Source organism: Hippocampus zosterae, chromosome 19 (assembly GCF_025434085.1).
Source record: "Hippocampus zosterae strain Florida chromosome 19, ASM2543408v3, whole genome shotgun sequence".
Lineage (NCBI taxonomy): Eukaryota > Metazoa > Chordata > Actinopteri > Syngnathiformes > Syngnathidae > Hippocampus > Hippocampus zosterae.
This window is the reverse complement of record NC_067469.1, coordinates 3692736-3711638: the sequence shown is the minus strand read 5'-3', so window position 1 is coordinate 3711638 and position 18903 is coordinate 3692736. Positions and strand designations below refer to the sequence as shown.

The 18903-nt window shown below is 45.1% G+C and overlaps 3 protein-coding genes across 3 annotated transcripts; 1 reads left to right on the top strand and 2 right to left on the bottom strand.

Moving 5' to 3' along the window:
• The first annotated feature begins 1520 nt into the window (after positions 1-1520).
• Positions 1521-6588, top strand: hsp90ab1 (heat shock protein 90, alpha (cytosolic), class B member 1). The gene is made up of 12 exons (XM_052052428.1): positions 1521-1689; positions 2645-2779; positions 2854-3060; positions 3251-3410; positions 3509-3642; positions 3719-4027; positions 4112-4277; positions 4370-4560; positions 4638-4785; positions 4877-5145; positions 5470-5803; positions 6038-6588. The coding sequence occupies exons 2-12, from the start codon at positions 2645-2647 to the stop codon at positions 6154-6156; spliced, it is 2172 nt and encodes a 723-aa protein (XP_051908388.1). The 5' UTR covers positions 1521-1689; the 3' UTR covers positions 6157-6588.
• A 1273-nt stretch (positions 6589-7861) lies between these two features.
• On the bottom strand, positions 7862-12126 carry slc35b2 (solute carrier family 35 member B2). The gene is made up of 4 exons (XM_052052462.1): positions 11912-12126; positions 10639-10829; positions 10395-10555; positions 7862-10125 (listed from the first exon to the last, which is right to left on the bottom strand). The coding sequence occupies exons 1-4, from the start codon at positions 11929-11931 to the stop codon at positions 9193-9195; spliced, it is 1305 nt and encodes a 434-aa protein (XP_051908422.1). The 5' UTR covers positions 11932-12126; the 3' UTR covers positions 7862-9192.
• A 501-nt stretch (positions 12127-12627) lies between these two features.
• nfkbie (nuclear factor of kappa light polypeptide gene enhancer in B-cells inhibitor, epsilon) lies at positions 12628-18031 on the bottom strand. Its single transcript, XM_052052469.1, has 6 exons — positions 17360-18031; positions 15358-15460; positions 14393-14603; positions 14082-14170; positions 13351-13599; positions 12628-13270 (listed from the first exon to the last, which is right to left on the bottom strand). Exons 1-6 carry the CDS (start codon positions 17665-17667, stop codon positions 13202-13204), a joined length of 1029 nt encoding a protein of 342 aa, XP_051908429.1. The 5' UTR covers positions 17668-18031; the 3' UTR covers positions 12628-13201.
• Positions 18032-18903: the final 872 nt, after the last annotated feature.

Sequence of the window (18903 nt, the reverse complement as noted above, 5' to 3'; positions counted from 1 at the left end):
GGTGATGTTTGTACATTTTCCTGTAAAATAAAGGGTCAACCGCAATACCCGTCCATTAATGGTTACTTAATAAATATATATTGGAAAAGCTTTAGCGTTTATGCTTGAACGACATGTGCGCCACTTACCCCGGAAGTATTGACTCGAGGATGCATTTGACGTCATTGGATTGATCGACGTTGTCAAAAAATCAACATGGATGCCGCCTGGAAAGTCAACCACAAACATAATCGTATGCTTTCACCTCATAATTCTTGGCTGCACACTGAGTTCACATGTTCTCATCCAAACAAAGATCAGACGTAGTTTTCATAAACAATCATTAAAGAATTACGTCACATATGAATGTCTCATATGTCCGCCCTTTACTGCTGCAAAACAATTTTTGTTTTGTTATCGCCTCCACGCGAATTGTGCACAGTGAGAACCAAATTTGATTGAATCGTGAGTATATATATACAGACATACATATACACACACACATTAATAATGACAGCGTTGTTCCCTGAGAAAGATGTGGAAATTCCAATTTGCGAGTACAAGTTGAACGTAACAAATATGCAGATTCATGTCGAAACTAACTCAATTTGAATCTAAATAAACATTAAACATGTCATGTCTTAAAATGTTCAGGATTCATGCGACCACGTATCTCATACAATATATGGCATTTATGTTAGTGTTAATGAAGCAGAAAATACTTTTATGTGTGGTTCATCTATTCTCGCAGTCAACACAATTTTATAGTTTCCGTATCCCGAACAGTGTCGTTATAAACATCACAAAAAGGTTGCCATAGTTTTTGTGTTGTTCAATGACAGCCGTGCGACGATGGCTGCAGTTGACAACCATGTGACGTCGCTCTGGTGCGTTTCTTTTTTTTTTTTTTTTGGTTGTAGAAAGTGCGAGAAGAAGCGAAGCACACCCTCTTCATTTCCAGTATCCCTGCGTCCGATTAAAAAGGCCCTGGTGTTTTATCGATTTAACATGATATTAACAACGTTATGACACATTAACTTTAAACACATGCCTTGTGACAATTAAAAGATTTTTGTTTCGATCATGTTCGTCGACAATATTTGAGGACTAGTTCGTCCCTATACAATCGACCTCGAAAGCGAATCATCAATGATGCCACAAGATGGCAGCACTCATTCAACGCTTATGACTACGTAGTTGCAGTTTAAACTCCAAGGTTACATGTAGCTGTACTGAATATGCTTATTATTACAATATTAGTGTAATTCAAAGTGCATATACTTTGATAGTAGCTATTAAATCACATGTCAACGGGATGTAGGAGTACTGACAACACTATCCTTTATTTGGGGCGGGGGGTTTAAAACGTCACCAGTCATATGTCTATTTCTGTCAGTTCATTTGATATTATTTTGAATGCAAGTTTAAAGAAGTGTCATCTATAATCAATGAAATGGCCCGAAACTTTTACTGTGAGCAGAACAGCTAAAGTCATATTTCTGACCATACTGTGGAAGGAAGCCAGTACGGATTCATTGGTACACAGTGCACCGCGGATGGATATGACTTGCACCCAGTCGAAACTTGCGCGTATAAAAATTCTGGTCTATTGAAAGCAGGTCCCTTTTTCCTTTTTCCTCCAGTCAAAGAGCAGAGGGGGACTCTCACTTGTTTGCATTTTATTCAAGAAATTCCAACGCAACAGACAAGGTTGGTTGGTGGGCACCCTTCCCTCGCTCGGTCGTTGTTGGTGAAGCATCATTATTTCTTGGTTATGCGATGTTTTTCGTACCAATGTGATGCGAGTACCCTGAGTCACGACGGTACCCTGAGCATCAATTTGTCTGCTAAGTCTTATTTCTGTCTTAAAATCTATCACATATTCGCAGCATGCTGTCACGTAAGGTTTGTTGAGCGTTTTTGACCCATTGTCAGATTGTGTTAAGGATGCAGCACTGCAGATCAAGGCGTTGGGTCGAGTATTGGTTACATAAAAGCAGGTGGGGTGGTGAACGTCGATATTTAGCTAATGTTCGCTCCGTTTATTTCAGACAAGGTCGTAATGGAATTGAGCGTTAAATTCTTAATCACGATTATACTTTTGTATATATTTTTTGTTACACCGTCAACAGATTGTTTGTGACAATAGTCAGTCTTTCAAGTCATGCTGTGTTGAATTTAACGAACATCTCGATGCTATCGTGGTAGTTAAAAAAAACGTGTCTTATGTGTCGGCCACACTCTTGTGATCCTTTGTTTTGCTTCTGGTTAAATATGCCCGCTCAAGTTTGAGTATAATGTGTGACCAAAAATTTGGGCCCACGTTGTATGATTTCTATGAATAAAATGTTACGTTGGTCGTTATTCTCCGTAAGCACGTGCTTTCCGCAGCCATTGTCTAAGTGTTTGGGCGCCATGTTGGTAGAGGGCGACTTCCGTCATCTGGAGCAGCACGAGGGCGATTCTCTTTAAAACTAAAGCGGGTTTACTCGCTTTTTTTTCTTTTAAACGCATTTCCGGGACACATTAAATTGTTTTAGGAAAAAAAGCTTGCCGTCTTTCCTAAAACCGAAAGTGTTTGTTTTGGGTATTGGTCAAATGGCCACACCTCTGTATTGCTGCAAATAAACTGAATTCAGTTTAACACTCTACCTTTATTGTGCAGATGCCTGAAGAAATGCAAGAGATTGAGACCTTTGCCTTCCAGGCAGAGATTGCTCAGTTGATGTCCCTGATTATCAACACTTTCTATTCCAACAAGGAGATCTTCCTCAGGGAGTTGATCTCTAATGCCTCTGATGTAAGTCTCACAGGTCTTGAGGTCAGAGTTTAGTTAGTTCTGGTTTCATTCATGGTGCCGTTTTAATCAATCAGGCTTTGGACAAAATCCGCTATGAAAGCTTGACTGACCCAACCAAGATGGACAGCGGCAAGGATCTGAAGATTGACATCATTCCCAACAAAGTTGATCGCACCCTCACCATCATCGACACCGGCATTGGCATGACCAAGGCTGACCTGATCAACAACCTGGGAACCATCGCCAAGTCTGGCACAAAGGCCTTCATGGAGGCCCTGCAGGTAAAATGCTGTGTGTGTGAGAATTTTTCAGTCTCGAAGCATCAGGGCGCTAGAATGTGATTGAGAGAAATTAGTTCCACTGTTTATCATAGTGTGAGGTTCCAATGGGCGGCAGTGCCTTAGTATGAAATCGACGCAGTCTATCGATACTCAAATTTTTTTGTAACTTCAATTTTTTTTTTTCTTTCAGGCTGGAGCTGACATCTCCATGATCGGTCAGTTTGGCGTGGGCTTCTACTCCGCCTACCTCGTCGCTGAAAAAGTGGTCGTCATCACAAAACACAATGACGATGAGCAATACGCCTGGGAATCCTCTGCTGGTGGCTCCTTCACAGTCGCCGTCGACAGTGGTAGGTTGTCCAAACCCTGCTGACCTGAAGCCCGCGGTTGTTTGCTTTTGACAGCCTGTTGGAACACTGTGCATTCATGGTTGCGTAACTCTCCGCAGGAGAGCCAATTGGCCGTGGAACAAAGATCATCCTGCATTTGAAAGACGACCAGACGGAGTACATTGAGGAGAAGAGAGTCAAGGAAATTGTGAAGAAGCACTCCCAGTTCATTGGCTACCCCATCACTCTCTTTGTAAGTATCGCTGGCTTGTGTGCTGCATATTGTGCAACGCCTCACTCTAAACCTCATCGGCTAATGTGGCACGTAGGTGGAGAAGGAGCGCGACAAGGAGATCAGCGACGACGAGGCAGAGGAGGAGAAGGCCGAGGACAAGGAAGACAAAGAGGACGGCGAGGACATGCCCAAGATCGAAGACGTCAACGAGGATGACGATGACGACTCCAAAGACAAGGACAAGAAGAAGAAAAAGAAGATCAAGGAGAAGTACATTGACCAGGAGGAGCTGAACAAGACCAAGCCCATCTGGACCAGAAACCCCGACGACATCACTAATGAGGAGTACGGAGAGTTCTACAAGAGTCTGACCAATGACTGGGAGGATCACCTGGCTGTGAAGGTAATTCGGCAAAGGCCAATTAGATTTCACGGGTTGCCTTGCATGAGATTTGGAGATCAAGTGTTCCTCGTCACCTCGTCGCAGCACTTCTCTGTGGAGGGCCAGCTGGAGTTCCGCGCCTTGCTCTTCATCCCTCGCCGTGCACCTTTTGACCTCTTTGAGAACAAGAAAAAGAAGAACAACATCAAGCTGTACGTCAGGAGAGTTTTCATCATGGACAACTGCGAAGAGCTCATCCCAGAGTACCTGAGTAAGATTACGCTTCGGCCGAGCGTCGCGGGGGTCTGCCGGGCCGCTCCGTTTCTGATGTTCTGACGGTAATGCGATTTGTGGTTCCCCCAGACTTTGTCCGTGGCGTGGTGGACTCTGAGGACCTGCCCCTCAACATCTCCAGAGAAATGCTGCAGCAAAGCAAGATCCTGAAGGTCATCCGCAAGAACATCGTGAAGAAGTGCCTCGAGCTCTTCGCGGAACTGGCTGAGGACAAGGAGAACTACAAGAAGTTCTATGAAGGCTTCTCCAAGAACATCAAGGTAATTTGTCAAAAGCTTTTGTCCAATTGGTATAAATCGTGTGAGGTTTTTGACAAAAATTTCCCATTTGTCTCAAGCTGGGCATCCATGAGGATTCCCAAAATCGCAAGAAGCTGTCCGAGTTGCTCCGCTACCACAGCTCCCAGTCCGGAGACGAGACCACCTCCCTCACAGAATACCTCACCCGCATGAAGGACAACCAGAAGTCAATCTACTACATCACCGGTCAGCCTTCAGCTTGGCTTTACAAGCTCTTATTCTGAAGTATCGCTCTCATTTTTATTAACTTACCCTCAAATGTAATCTTTATCCCAAGGTGAGAGCAAGGACCAGGTGGCCAACTCCGCTTTCGTGGAGCGCGTTCGCAAGCGCGGCTTCGAGGTCCTGTACATGACTGAGCCCATCGACGAGTACTGTGTGCAGCAGCTTAAGGAATTTGACGGCAAGAGCCTGGTCTCCGTCACCAAGGAGGGCCTGGAGCTCCCCGAGGATGAAGATGAGAAGAAAAAGATGGAGGAGGACAAGGCCAAGTTTGAGAACCTCTGCAAGCTCATGAAGGAGATCCTGGACAAGAAAGTGGAGAAGGTAGGCGGAATTACGACAACTTTGCATCAATGCCAAAGCATTTGGACTTCCCCCCCCACCCCAACCGTAGTTGTGTCGTTACAACAGGTGCCTTAGTTGAACATTACTTGTACTCTGGTGAGTCCATCCCGCAGAGTTTTGAATAGTTTCAAATGCATTTTGACAACCTAACTCGTGAATGTCATTTAACATTGCCTGGTTTGAAAATGTTTGGTTTTGCGTCAGTGAATATGAAAACCATTTTTTTGAGTGGCATGCTACTTACCCTCCTCGGGTTTGCCTTCTGTAACCGCACGCCTGATGTGCCGTTATCCTCCCGCGCAGGTGACCGTTTCCAACCGCCTGGTGTCGTCGCCCTGCTGCATCGTGACCAGCACGTACGGCTGGACGGCCAACATGGAGAGGATCATGAAGGCCCAGGCTCTCAGGGACAACTCCACCATGGGCTACATGATGGCCAAGAAGCACCTGGAGATCAACCCCGACCACCCCATCGTGGAGACCCTGCGACAGAAGGCAGAGGCGGACAAGAACGACAAGGCCGTCAAGGACCTGGTCATCCTGCTGTTCGAAACCGCCCTGCTGTCCTCCGGCTTCTCCCTGGATGACCCCCAGACCCACTCCAACCGCATCTACAGAATGATCAAACTCGGACTTGGTAAGAAAGCCCAGAGTGGGGGTTGCGTCAAAGAACCACTCGGATTTTGCAGACGCCGTACAGGAACCTTGAGCTGCTACAATGTGATTCAACTTGAATAATTCGATTGCAAAAGAAAACTTCAGACGTTCACATTGATGTTGGTGAATTTTTAGATCAATTAATTGATGAGGGCTCACCACTGGTGCGTGAAGCAGGATTGTAATCTGTTATTTCTCCATTTTTGTCCCTTAGGTATCGACGATGACGACGTCCCCATCGAGGAGGCCACTTCCGCAGCCGCCCCAGACGAAATTCCTCCACTAGAAGGCGACGGCGAGGATGACACTTCACGCATGGAAGAAGTTGATTAAACACCCCGCTCCACATTTATCTCACTCGGTCTCACGTTTCTATTGTTCATCCTTTAAACTGCAGTAACTTTAAAACAAATATTCATGTCGTTTTGGTGGACCAGTGTTGCTCTTGAAGAGCATTTATTTGCAAGACCCTCCTTTTTGAAGAGAAGCAGTTTGGGTATTTTTTTTTTTTCTGTAAAGTTGGTGGTGACCGCACATTTTGTTTTATCAAGTACCCTGTTGCACTGAGTTTTAAATGTGGGAGTGAACATGGGAATGGTACATTCCATTGTAGGATCTGGTGAAAGTTTGGGTGAGTTCTGATCATCGGCAACACTGCACGCTGCATGGAGAGAGAGGACTGACTAAGATTCCTTTGCCTGAGTCCAGGCTTGTCTGTATTCGAGTATTGTTTTGCAAAAAATAAACATGCAATACTGAACTCAAGTCTGGCTCAGGCTCTTCAGTTCCGGTGACATCACACAACGTGTGCTGTCCCTCTACTAGCCACTAGGGGGGCAACTTGTACTAAAAGTGAAAGCAGTGTTTGAAGGTTGCTTCACTTGAATGCTTTTATTTTCATTTTTAAATTGGCAACTGGGAAAGGTGCATTTTGAGATTTAAACTGGGAGCAAAGTGGTGACACTTGCCCAAGATTTGGAGTCGTTTTGGTCTGTACGATGACTTGGTGTCAATACAGCATTATTTTTAATGGACAACTTGGCATTTGAAATGGCATGTTACAATCTGCTAAAACGTTGCTCGTTTTGCATTTTCTCAATAGTGTACAACCTCTCGGGGAGTGTGTCCATGTACATATTTTAGTTGTCAACGTAGAGAGGGAACTTGGTCAAGAAAGCACACCAATGCCCTTTTTTTTCCTTCTACAAATGCTTCACAAAGCCGATTTTGAGCCAATGCCAAAATTATGAACCTCGCCATTGAATGGGTCAAGCAGATGAGATTTTTTGGGGGATTCCCACATGGAATATTCAGTAACTGAAGAAAGGTCACTCAAACGCGACCTAGCCACTACCTACTGTAAAATACAGTGCAGCTCATCCTACGGCATTATGCAAACATTAAACCTGTGGAAACATGTGACAATGCTCACCACCCACCAATCTGCAAATATGGTGTGTATGTGGGGTGTTACTCAGTGTTTCACCAGTGGTCTGTGACGTACCTTTTGGTGACCTTTGCGGTCATACGGCTGCTGTATGACTTGAAACTCTGGAAGAGATGTTCAACGTTATGGCAGGTGACTCCGTCCTTGCTCCAGCTATGTGAGTGACAAAAGAGGACAGCGAGCGAGATCCTACATATGACAGTCAAAACGCAGGCTTCAGGTTGATGCGAGGTGAATCATAATACTCAATGAGGTTTGTGAGTCAGCCAAAGGGCGGGATTATATGTCTAAAAAAAGGAGGGAAAAAAACACAATCGTCACACTTCCAGGATATCAATTTCACAGTTACTGTTATATGTCATTGTCAAATGTCAGCTTTTTTTTTCCCCCTCCAACTTTCCAAGCAACCACAAGCAGCTAAATATATACCCCAGGTAATTATGCTGTTCAACAAAAGGTAAGATACCACCCAAAATATTTTTGAATAGAAACTGGCCTGTTGAAAAGTACAGTAAATTTCCTGTTCAACGAGTTGATGTGATCTCAGCAAATTGAATCAAAGGTTGAACTAAAGGAACGGGAACACCATGATATATTAATAAGTATTTTATTATTAATCAATCCACTTACCATAAGTAACAGAAGTTACACTGTACTACCCCTTGAATGTGTTTATGGGGGGGTCGTCCACGCACATCAGTCATGGAGCGGGTCGAACACAGTGCAACCGACATGGTGGATAGAAACAAATTTAAAGATACATGAACATACTTCGGAGTCGATGCTATGATGGGAAGACAATTAAAAAAAAGCGTCTTTAAAAACAATGCAGCACAAAAAGAACTCCTTCATAGCATCTCTTTTGGTCACGTCAAGGGCCCATAATTGGCACAGAGTTGTGCGCACACATACACTCGGGGGGGGCAACAATATTACGTTTTGAAACAAGAGCAGGACAATTCCGTAACTTGACTGTGAAAGTGTATTTGGACCTCGAATGAACTGGCAATTGAGTGCCCGCGTAGTGGGTTCAAGGTACAGTATATGCGCAGTTTCCTGGTATAACAAAAGGCCGCTTGCTCTCCGCATGGGAAGCGCATCTGGCGACTGTGACAGACAAACATGTTTTTTTTTTTTATGATATTGATCGTCTTGTTCCAGTACTCAGTCGCAATTAAGGCCAACTTCATAAAGTCTTTTAACTGTTCTGTCCACAAAGCTCACATACGCTGGTGACAAAAAGGTGACCTTTCGGGGGCGGGGGGGGGGGGGGGGGGAATTACAGGGGGAGCCTGAAATGGGAGTTCTAACCTTTGACTTCATTTTAAGGGGAAGCCATCGCATTCTAATAAATATTACATTTGGGGAATATAAATTCAGATGAAACAGCCACCTGGTTTTCATCCAACTCAGGGGGCGGGGATTTCGCCACCGTGCTGTCGACTGGAAATGACATCACCGTCGCTCAAGGCTCGGTTTGTGAACGTCACATGATCAAACCCAGAAAACAGCTGAGCCATGACTGGACTCTGAGAAATTAGTCCTTATGTTTTTTAAACAGTGGGAACTCAAAAGTTTAGAGAGGGTCAAACTAAGTTCTCCTCTCAAGGTTCCAGTGCATTTTAGATTCATCCTGAAACGTGATGAATTTCTTAAACTTTTTATGGAATTGTTTTTTTTTTCCTCAGCAGCTAGCAGTTGGCCACACCAGCCACAGGTGGTGTGGGAGGGAGAGAATATCTTGTGACTGGGAAGAGGCAGGCCGTGGAACAGAATCTCATGAACCGCTTGGAGGCACCGAACGATAAAGAAAAAGAATCCCTTTAAGTACATAACAGACACGAAAAGAAGATGTGAGCCTTTAAAAAAAAAAAAAAAACACCACAGAAAACGTGGTTTCAGTCCTTAGTTTGCCGCGAGCGCTACACCTTCTGCGGCATCGGCTGCACCTGCCGCCGGCCCGACTTCATCCGACTACGTGCGTACACTCGCAAAAAGAGAGCCAGGAACACCACGGCGACGCCGAAGCCGCCGACCAGGGTGACGGCGTGGCCGTAAAGAAAACAGGAGAGGAGAATGGCGATGGCCTGCCGCAGCGTCATGATGATGGTGAAGACGGCGGCGCCAAACTGGTTGATGGTGTAGAAGATGAAGAGCTGGCCGCACGCCGAGCAAACGGACAGCAGCACGGCGTGGAAAGCGAACTCCGAGTGACGCGCCATGAACGCCACCGAGTCCAACAAGGCCCCCTGCTCCAGCAGCGAGCCCACCGTGAAGAGGCAAGAGAACAGGTTGACCCCGAACATCATTTGGACGGACGACATCTTGTACTTGAACAGGTTGTCCTGCCAGTTGGAGGTGAAGCTGTCAAAGACGATGTAGCCCCCCAGGATGACCACGCCGCTGAAGGTGGTGACGGTGGACGGGTGCTTGCCGGCCGTGCTGGACAGCAGGAACATGCTGACGCCCACGGAAATAAGCGCGGCTGTCAGGTACTCCCAGTACTCGTAGCTCTTCTGGGAAATCATCTTACCCATGAGCATGACGGGAATGACCTTGGAGGCCTTGGCCAGGACCTGAGTGGGGAAGCTGATGTACTTGAGAGCCTCGTACTGGCACCAGCTGCTCATGACGTTGGAGAGCGAGGCGAACGAGTACTTGTACATGGGCGTGCCGTGGCGCGGCTGCTTGAACAGCAGGCACCACAGGCCCGACACGGTCAGGGCCAAAATGCGGTTCATGAAGACCAAAAACTGAGAGTCCTTGAAGCGCTCGCCCGCCTCCTCTGGAGTGGAGGCGCCGTAGGATCGGGTCATGACCCTTTCCTGCAGGACTCCCCATGTCAGGTATGACGCCTGGCACACCAAAACAGCACAATGAGCGCGAGGTCGGTGGGAACTGAATGAATCCGATTCGTATCGACGCCGCAATGTCGCGGGAGGCAAATGTTCGAACCGCAAAAGCTGGCACTCCGAAAGAAACTGCCTCTTAAAACAAACATTAAACAGTCCTCCCTGTATCCAAGCAAATAGAAGCATAAAAAGCCCAGGATCCTAACCGGATTGTTTTTTTTTAACTTACCGGTACATATATATTCTTGTGTGCATAATGGGAGGATCCTCACCTGAAGTCCAGCAGCACAAAAGATCAAGCGACCAGCCTGTCCCAGCGTCGAGCCCGAATCCCCCTCGTTCCTGAATGAGACGGACACGTCGTCCAGCAGGCCCGACTTTGTTTCCGTGCCAAATACGCAGGCCTTGATGACCGGATAAAAGACGCCACTACCTGAAAAATAATTGAAGTACCGCAGCATAAGGTGTCGGCTCAGAGCAAAAAGGGATCACAGCACGTCAGAAATAGAGCCGCACCCGTGTCCAAGTAATTGGTACGCTTGAAGTAGCGGATAAGGAGGTAGCCGGGGATAATTATGGTTGAGTATCCCAGCACGTTGACCAGGAAGCGAAACAGCCACACATCACGCCAGTCGTCCTGTAAGGAGAACTCTTCTTGCGCGGTAACCACAGATGTGAAGATGAGCAACACCAGGGCAGGACAAACCCTGTAAGGCGATCACACAAAAAGGCAACATTCTCAATCAAAAAGAAGCAAAAACAATGTCAACAGCGGATCCTCCAAGATCTATCCGGCAATCCATTATCGATAGGTTGCGGATGAGTTGGAGTTTTCAAGAAATCATGCCTCTGGGTAACTGCTGTGAGTGCAAGGTTGAAAAAAAACGTTAAACTGGAACGAGAAATAAATTCACACACCCCAGAAAAAAAAATGGAGATTTGAACTCTTGATCTGATACGTTGCATTTTCAAATGGCCGTTACATCTGTGGCGTGTCAACGCTTTTTTTTTTTTGTATAACTGATGCACATCACTTTGAATGCAGGTATGGTTGTGCTCTATAAATTAATATGATTTTACAGAGCTTTTCATCTGAAATAGAAATACAATTTCCATTCAGTATTTTCCAGCTCAGATTAGATGGCATGGATGAGTCCATTTAAGTAGAAGGTGTGACTCTTTGCCTCCGTGGCAGAGGGATCGGATCCCACTCGGGGTGAGGTCGCCATGTCTGACTCACACAGTACGTCTTTGTGCGAGACTGGCCTGTGGCTTGGACTGCCAGGAGCCCACTGCAGCAGAACCTCAACCTGAACAAGCAGTCAATTGCGTGCAGGAATGATGTGTACAGGTTGGCCAGCAAGTTTGAACAGACGCAAGACCGACTGGCTCACGAAGACAGACAACACATTCATTTTAACTACGGTAAAGCGTGTTCTGATTCAAGTGTGGAAAGACTGGGCGTCTAACCTTGCGCGTTCAACGCTGTTGCAAAATTGCAGCACCAACACCTACTCTCCAAATTAGATGAGTAACAAATGTTAAAATATTGCCTTTGACAAGCATCTCATAGGGTGGTTCGTCCTAACGTCACGGTAAATTTAACATCATTGCAAACATCACAGCAGTGTATAAATCACTCGGGGCACCGAGGAATACAACGAGTTACTAAAAGACCACAAGAAATGTATTTTATTTCGACCGTCAACGGAGAGGGACTTGGTCTGAACTTCGCCTCGGTGACCGGTCCTCGCTTATTTCAACGTTTGCTTCGCGGGTCCAACATTACCTTTGTGAAAAAGATGGCATTTTCCACCCGACACCTGGCGCAGCGGCGGCGACACACTCAAAAGCCGAAACGGAGCATAAAGTTATCTGGGAAAACGCAGATAACGGTGGCTGTGTTTTCTCCGAGACGAGCTGCCTTTACCCTGCTAGCTTCTGCTAAGGATGAAAAGCCGATGTGTTGACTTCAACAGGAAATGCGCCCTCTTCTTCTTAACGTTGAGGGGGTGAGGATGAAACTACGTTGAAATAGCGCCCCCTGTCATCGCGGATGAGTTATTGCAACATTGCATCTCTAGGCTGACGTCATGTTTTGTTCGGTGCAAGTGGAGGTCTTCGGAGAGATGTTCAAATGCCAGTGATACAAAAAGGCAAGATAAATCATTCCAAAACATTCAACACCGATACGACCAATATTTTGAACAACTTAATTGAAAAACAATGAAATCTTTCCATGGGATGTAAATGACCGAGTTGTGATTGCACAAGTGTGCACACCCTCTTATAATGAAACGATCTGGTCTCATGTTTAATATCATAAACACCCAAATTTAGACGAGTGGCGTGTAGAGTTCTTATCTTTTAGGTGTTATGGACCTGATTATAGCTCAAGTTGGTGAGCCCTTCCTTAAGCCGATATTGTGCGGCATCTTGGTTGATGAGTCTCGAAAACAGTCAGTTGTCACAGAATCACATTTGCACAAAGGTGACAGGATGCAATTATCTTTTAATCCATTTTATTACAAAATTAATGAGCGTGAAACTACTGTCATCAACTAATCTGGCCAGTGCAATTATTGTAACACCGATCAGTAAAGCAAAAACTCTAAAAAATGTGATATCACAGATTACACCTCCACGTGGAATTATGCAGTCTTATAACAAAAAGCTGTGCTTGATAAAAAGCAGCCAAACAAATTCTGCACTGGTGAAATTTAGAAACAGGGGAAAAGCCGTTTCAAATTTTGATTATCAGCTATTGAAAGTGTTGATGAGAAAGAGGTAGATCTTTGAACTAATTTTTAATGTCTATCCTGATGCAAACATGACCGTCAAGAGGAGAGTATCAAGCGGATTGTTATTTCCAGGGTTCAAGTCAAAGATGGTTAATCAGAATGGCGCCTTAATCCCAGAGACCAAGTTTAAATGATGCCTATAGAACATATAAATACAGATTCAATCACAAAGTACTACAAATAGTACAGTTCAAAGACAGTTTTGCTAATGAGAGATTGCTGCCAACAGTCAGCCCGATTGATCTTCATGAGCATGCGATGCAGCGCCGTACAGTAGCTCAAAAGTTCACGCCAACCACTGACCTCCCCAAAATCTGAATGTCATCAAATGGAAAGAGAGCCAGGATCTGAAAGACACAAAGTAGTGCTAGAGCAACACCGCAGTGGTTTCAGACATCGTTTGCTCCTTGTTGTTAGGACGTCTTACATCATTGTTGCCATCGGCCAGGTCCAACGCAGTCTCGTCCTCCACGTTGCGCAGCATGGTGTCGGCGCCAGACTGGCAGAGGAGATTGGCGATGGCCGTGTCTTGCCGCCCTACGGCGAGATGGAGCGGCGTGCAGCCGTTGAACATGGCGGCGTCCACGTTGGCGCCACCGTTGAGCAGCAGCTTCACCGACGTGGTGTCGTGAATCTCCACAGCGAGATGGAGCGCCGTTTTGCCGCTGGTTCCCTCCTGTACCGAAGGGAGGGCAGAAAGAATAGCTCGGTATGAGGTTGCTTCTTTTAAACTCAAGACTACGCTGTTCTCCCTTCCATTAAAAAAATGAATAGAATCCAATATCTAATTGTGATCCTCAGCGAGTTGTGCGGCACTGTTCAGACCAGCCAAATTAACCTTTGATTTTCATTCCAAAATACAGAATATAGAATATTAACTACATCTTCGCATCCCTTTAAATGAGCAATGAACGGTTTCTGTTGGCTGTATGCACAAAAAAAACAAAAAACTGGGGTCCAATAAAAAACTCGCCAACTTTGTTTACCTCATTTTTTTCTAATTTTTTTTTTTCAGCACAAGTGGAGTGAAAAAAAACTGTTCCCAATTTATCACCTGCTCATTATAGGTGACTAATACTTATTTTGAGACTCTCCAAACCACCAAAACCCCAAAAAGATCTACACGCAGCATGCAAACGAGAGAGTGATTACACTAACCTTGATATTCAGGTCTGCGCCCTTTGCCATCAACAGTTTCAGAATCTGGTGTTGCCTGCTCAGCGCTGCCAAGTGAAGACAGGCAAGACCTGCGAGTGGATTTTTGTGGTTAGAGATGTGGATATTGAATGAGGGACGTCATTTTAGTGGTTTTCCAAAATAAAATAAAAAAAAAGAAAAACAATAATTAAAAAAAGGTACACAGTGACGGGATGATCAGCATGCACTATATCAGCAGTTAAGTAAAAAAACAAAAACAACGGCAGACATGAATGGTGAGGCCTTGCAGCAGTTGAGTGTTTGTACCTCACCTTTCCAGTTTTGGGTTTCCAGGACCAGGGCCAGCTTGCTGGCAGACATTTCACTGGTCATCTCTGTGGCACACGCGGTCAGGCCGTGATGGCAGGCCACGTGCAGCGCCGTGTTTCCGTCCCGGTCCTGCAGCTCAATGCTAACGCTTTTGGCCACCAGACTCTTGACGACGTCGGTCAGGTTCAAGTAGGTGGCCAGATGCAAAGGACTCTGCAGAAACAAGTCATCAATAGGACACGTTGGACATGGTTTGCAGTACTCCTCAATTAAAACTGGCGGCCGTTTGACCAGCGTGTGAATTACAGGGAAAGTTTGTGTCTTATTCATCGTGAAATGGTTCAGAGAAGTGTGCAAACAATGGGACCCTAATATAAAAAATATGAAAGATGGTGCAGCGAAGACAGCATAACTAGGCAACGTGCGTGGGTGGTGGCTATTTAAAAAAAAAAAAAAAAAACACGCAGGCTAATTTTGTTTCTGTGTGCAAATGTTACAATGTCTTCAAATGACTACCAAGAGGAAATTAGGCAAGCAAAGGGGACCGGGGTAAGAGAAGAGGACTAAGTGAGTCATTGCTGAGCATGAACTTCGCCTCTTTTGAGGTTTCCACTGACAACTTGTGTCACTTTGCTCCATTTTCACTTTGCCTTAAACTACAGGCAACAGACGACTCACGCAGCCTTGTAACAATTCACCGCGCGGCTTGCCGCGGTTCTTTTTCTGCCGAGGAAGAGCACGGGAGTTTCCACTGAAAGTCACTAGTGAGCCAACACTGGAAGCGCCTACGGGGACGTCCCAAAGGGAGGCTGGACTTGACTGTATATAAAAGAGGAACAATAGTTCTCTGGAAGTATATAGTTAACAAAAAAAGAAAAACAACTTCCACAATCCACATGCTAACACAGCAGCCACCCACTGCAAGTTTCTAGGGTCGATAATGAGTATTGTCGTGAAAAGAATTTACCTGATACAAATAGTTCTGGATGTCCAGGACTTCTTTTGGGAATAGTTGGATCAACTGTTTTGCAATGAATGTGTCTTCGTGGATGATGGCCAGGTGCAGGATTCTACACAAGTAGCAAAAAAATCATTCACTAATCATTCAAACGTTTAACAAACAGCTTACATTTTGAAATACAAAGGACGGGAAATAACATTTAATTGCACACAAAAAAAAAACAGTAACCTCAAACACTGAAGGGGAAGTTGTAGCAAATTAAATGTTGCGTTGTTGTGTACAAAAGACAGGAAATGGAACCAAGTTTGAGAGCTTAATTTAGACTTGACAAGACAAGTGTTTATTCCCACAATGGTAAAAAAATACTAAGCTAAAACTTTACAACAACACAAAAAGCCTGGTTGCAGTTACGGGGCTCTTGTTTTCGTTTCTATCGAGCAACGGTGCCTGGACAAATTAATAAAAAGCTACCAATGCTGAAAAAAAACAACAACAAAGTTTTGCTCATAATGTGATATATTACAGCACATAATGGGGGAGAGTAGCAATTGTTGCTCTTTACAAGCGCTCACATCCAACGCATTCCACAAAGTACGCCAATTACATGGCTAATGCATCACATTTAAAAGACCGCAGACGAGTGGGTCAGCCATGCCAGCAAATGTCTGCAATCAAGACATGTCTTCCTGGTTTGAGTCAGCATTGAATGAATAAGTACCCAAAAAAATAATAACAATAATCCCACAGAGGAAAAACTACAGTCTGCATGTGAGCTGCAGTGCGTTTGTATGCGTCTCCTTCCCCTGGCAAATATTGACAATGCGTGTGAGTGAAACCGCGAGGCATCATAACCGACAAGCATCAGACGGAAACAAAAAGAGGTCAGGCGCACGGCAAACAATTCTGCAACTTCATTTACTGGTGGAATTCCGAGCCTGCGATGTCAATCGAGGCCCAGTGTTGACATGGCAACACCAATGACATGCACACAAAGCCTTCGTGAGACGACAACGCTGAGTGTGGTCAATTTAAAAAAAAAAGGTGCAGAGTGGCAAAATGACACTGGAACAAGCCAACATCTTGTAGGAAAAGCCGAATTACATCATCTATTGATAATAATCGTACAAAAAAAACAGAACCAGGACTGTGCTATCCTGATGAACAAGTTTCTTGGATAAAAAAACAGCCAAGCTGCTCTCACAGCGCATGCTTTGTCTGTGCCGCGTGGGGAAGTCCAGGCCTCTCTCTTTCACTTCTGTTTTCTCACTCAAGAGCCTCACCGCCATCCGTCTGCATGCATGACAAGTCGACTAAATATATGAAAACCCCCTACAATACCGGCATTGCGGGCAAACTCAATGTTCTTTACAGCATACATGCTTGCAAAATGGTACACTTAGCTGATATATTTTACAATGAGGGGCAGATGATAAATCTTAAGAGGAGATAAATGTTCAAGTCGTACAACAGTTAAATCAGCCATATCAGTTTCCCAGTGAGATTGATTGAAACGCCATTTTTCAGTCGTACACCACCGTCGGTTTGGATTTAACAAAGAAAAACGAGTTACAAAAAAACATGTACAGTACATAATGTAGTATATGTGTGTGCTGAATGTATGCCTTTGAGGGGTGTGGCCTAATGAATGGAGTCAGTCTGGGGATGAATTGCAAACCATGGAAGCTCACTGGTAATGCCAATTTAGGCATTTGGGTTTTTGGAGAAACAATAAAAATATAAGTTGCATTCGATCCTCAAGGAGATCTACTGTATGTCACACGATTGAATAAAAATGAGACAAATACGAGCAAAAAAATGGGTTTCGTTCGCGTCTGTCATTTGTATATTTGAGTTACTGGTGTCGGTTAATGGAATAAAAACTTTGGCAAATAAATGTAGTGTTTCGAAAATTTCAGTGTTTTGCATGGAATGCATCAAAACAAACAATGTAAGGTGAAACGGTTCAAGTAAGCGTCGACAGTAAACTTTTTTTTAAACGTCCACTTACGTATCTCCATCTTCTGTCATGGATGTGATAATGTTCTCCTCCTGTTCCGAGAGTCCGGGGCTTGTCGCTGGTGCTTCGTCGCGGTCGAAACCAATGTCCTTGACTATTTCTGCCAGGCTCTCCACCGTCAGTGACGACGACCCATATGCCGAATCCAAGCGCTCTTCCACGGCTGGAAACTTGTCCCTCGGACCGCCGAGCTCGGTGCTGCGCTCCTCGGACTTCAGTAAGGAACAGTAAGAGTTAATACCCGAGTCCACACGACTCTCCTCCAGAAAATCATCTTTGCGATGGTCGCCGCTGGCCATCGTGGGTCTCCCCGGTTCGTCCGCGACGAATCTCCGGATACAATTCAATGGCTGGTGGCGGGTGCTGCCGCCGGAGAGCGGAGCTCCGAGGACGAAGAGACCGCCGTTTGTGGAAAGAGCCGAGGGCGAGAGCTGGTGCCTTTCATGCCACTGGACGCCTAAAGACGTTGCCCAAAGGCTTCGGTTACTAGCTTGTGACGTGTTGTGCTAGCGCCTGTGAAAGTTTCGACGCACATCGCGAACGCGAGAAGAGAGTGAAGCGGCCTGTGTGTCGTCGAGATATCCGGTAGCGGGGCGAGCTCCTCCGGGCGGGGAGTATATGAGCAATGCAAGGCGAGAAGGGGAAGAGCCGACATGTGAAGAGCTGAGCCGTTTTTGTCACGCTGGGGAATCCCCAGTGTGAGACGACGAGGAAAAAAAGGTCAAAACGGACAACTGCGCATGCGCAACAGTAAATCACGATACTTTGGACCTTGCTACAGTACTTCGAATATCTTTTCATCTGCACAGGTGGCAAAAGTACTCATACTGTACTCAAGTTCAGTACAGAAAAGGTGGTAAAAGTACAAGTTAAACGGCTATAAAATTATCCTGAAATCGTGTCATTTAAAATTCAGGGGAGTGACCAAGAACTGAATTCTCTTCGGCTAACCCCAAACCTAAATGAGCCCTTGGTTACACAGAGTCCATTTGTTGCAAGATCCGATCATCAATCACCACTTACCAAAGCACAGCCTCATATGAACTAAAGTGTTGAAACCAGTATATCAATCCCCCCTCCCCCCACGTGTTTTTGTATTAACATAAATGTGTTCCCTAACGATTAATCTAAAATGTTTATCTAGGAGGCAATGCACACTCCAGCTATGCTGATTATATAACACGTATGGACTGCGACAATAATTGCGTTGCTTTGCAATTTTGCCAAAGGCATTGCAAAACCTGTTCAATTGCACACTTCTCTCTAAAAGCTTCAGGACGAACAACTTCTTCCACGTACTGTATTTCCTATTCTCGTTTAAAGATGCTTATTGTCGTTTGGCCTTTAGAGGGCTCACTTACACAGTCAGGCTAAGACTGCCAGATTTATCTCAATTATTGCTGCCAACAGCCGCCATCTGTCTCTATGCTTACTTATATCAGTTTCTGCCAAGAGTGCATCCTGTGTTCACACCAAAGATATACTGTATACTACACAAATAAAACATACACCATGCATATCATTGTTGCTCACAT

Excerpts from the sequence above, each read along its gene's own strand:
- nfkbie (XM_052052469.1), bottom strand. The coding sequence starts at position 17,667 with ATGGCCAGCGGCGACCATCGCAAAGATGATTTTCTGGAGGAGAGTCGT. Across the intron at positions 15,461-17,359 it reads ATGACAGAAGATGGAGATAC|AATCCTGCACCTGGCCATCA; the intron begins GTAAGTGGACGT and ends CTACTTGTGTAG. Across the intron at positions 13,271-13,350 it reads TGGCCGATGGCAACAATGAT|ATCCTGGCTCTCTTTCCATT; the intron begins GTAAGACGTCCT and ends TGTGTCTTTCAG.
- hsp90ab1 (XM_052052428.1), top strand. The coding sequence starts at position 2,645 with ATGCCTGAAGAAATGCAAGAGATTGAGACCTTTGCCTTCCAGGCAGAG. Across the intron at positions 5,146-5,469 it reads TGGACAAGAAAGTGGAGAAG|GTGACCGTTTCCAACCGCCT; the intron begins GTAGGCGGAATT and ends CCTCCCGCGCAG. Across the intron at positions 5,804-6,037 it reads AATGATCAAACTCGGACTTG|GTATCGACGATGACGACGTC; the intron begins GTAAGAAAGCCC and ends TTTGTCCCTTAG.
- slc35b2 (XM_052052462.1), bottom strand. The coding sequence starts at position 11,931 with ATGCCATCTTTTTCACAAAG. Across the intron at positions 10,830-11,911 it reads ATGCCATCTTTTTCACAAAG|GGTTTGTCCTGCCCTGGTGT; the intron begins GTAATGTTGGAC and ends ATCGCCTTACAG. Across the intron at positions 10,556-10,638 it reads TACCAATTACTTGGACACGG|GTAGTGGCGTCTTTTATCCG; the intron begins GTGCGGCTCTAT and ends ATTATTTTTCAG.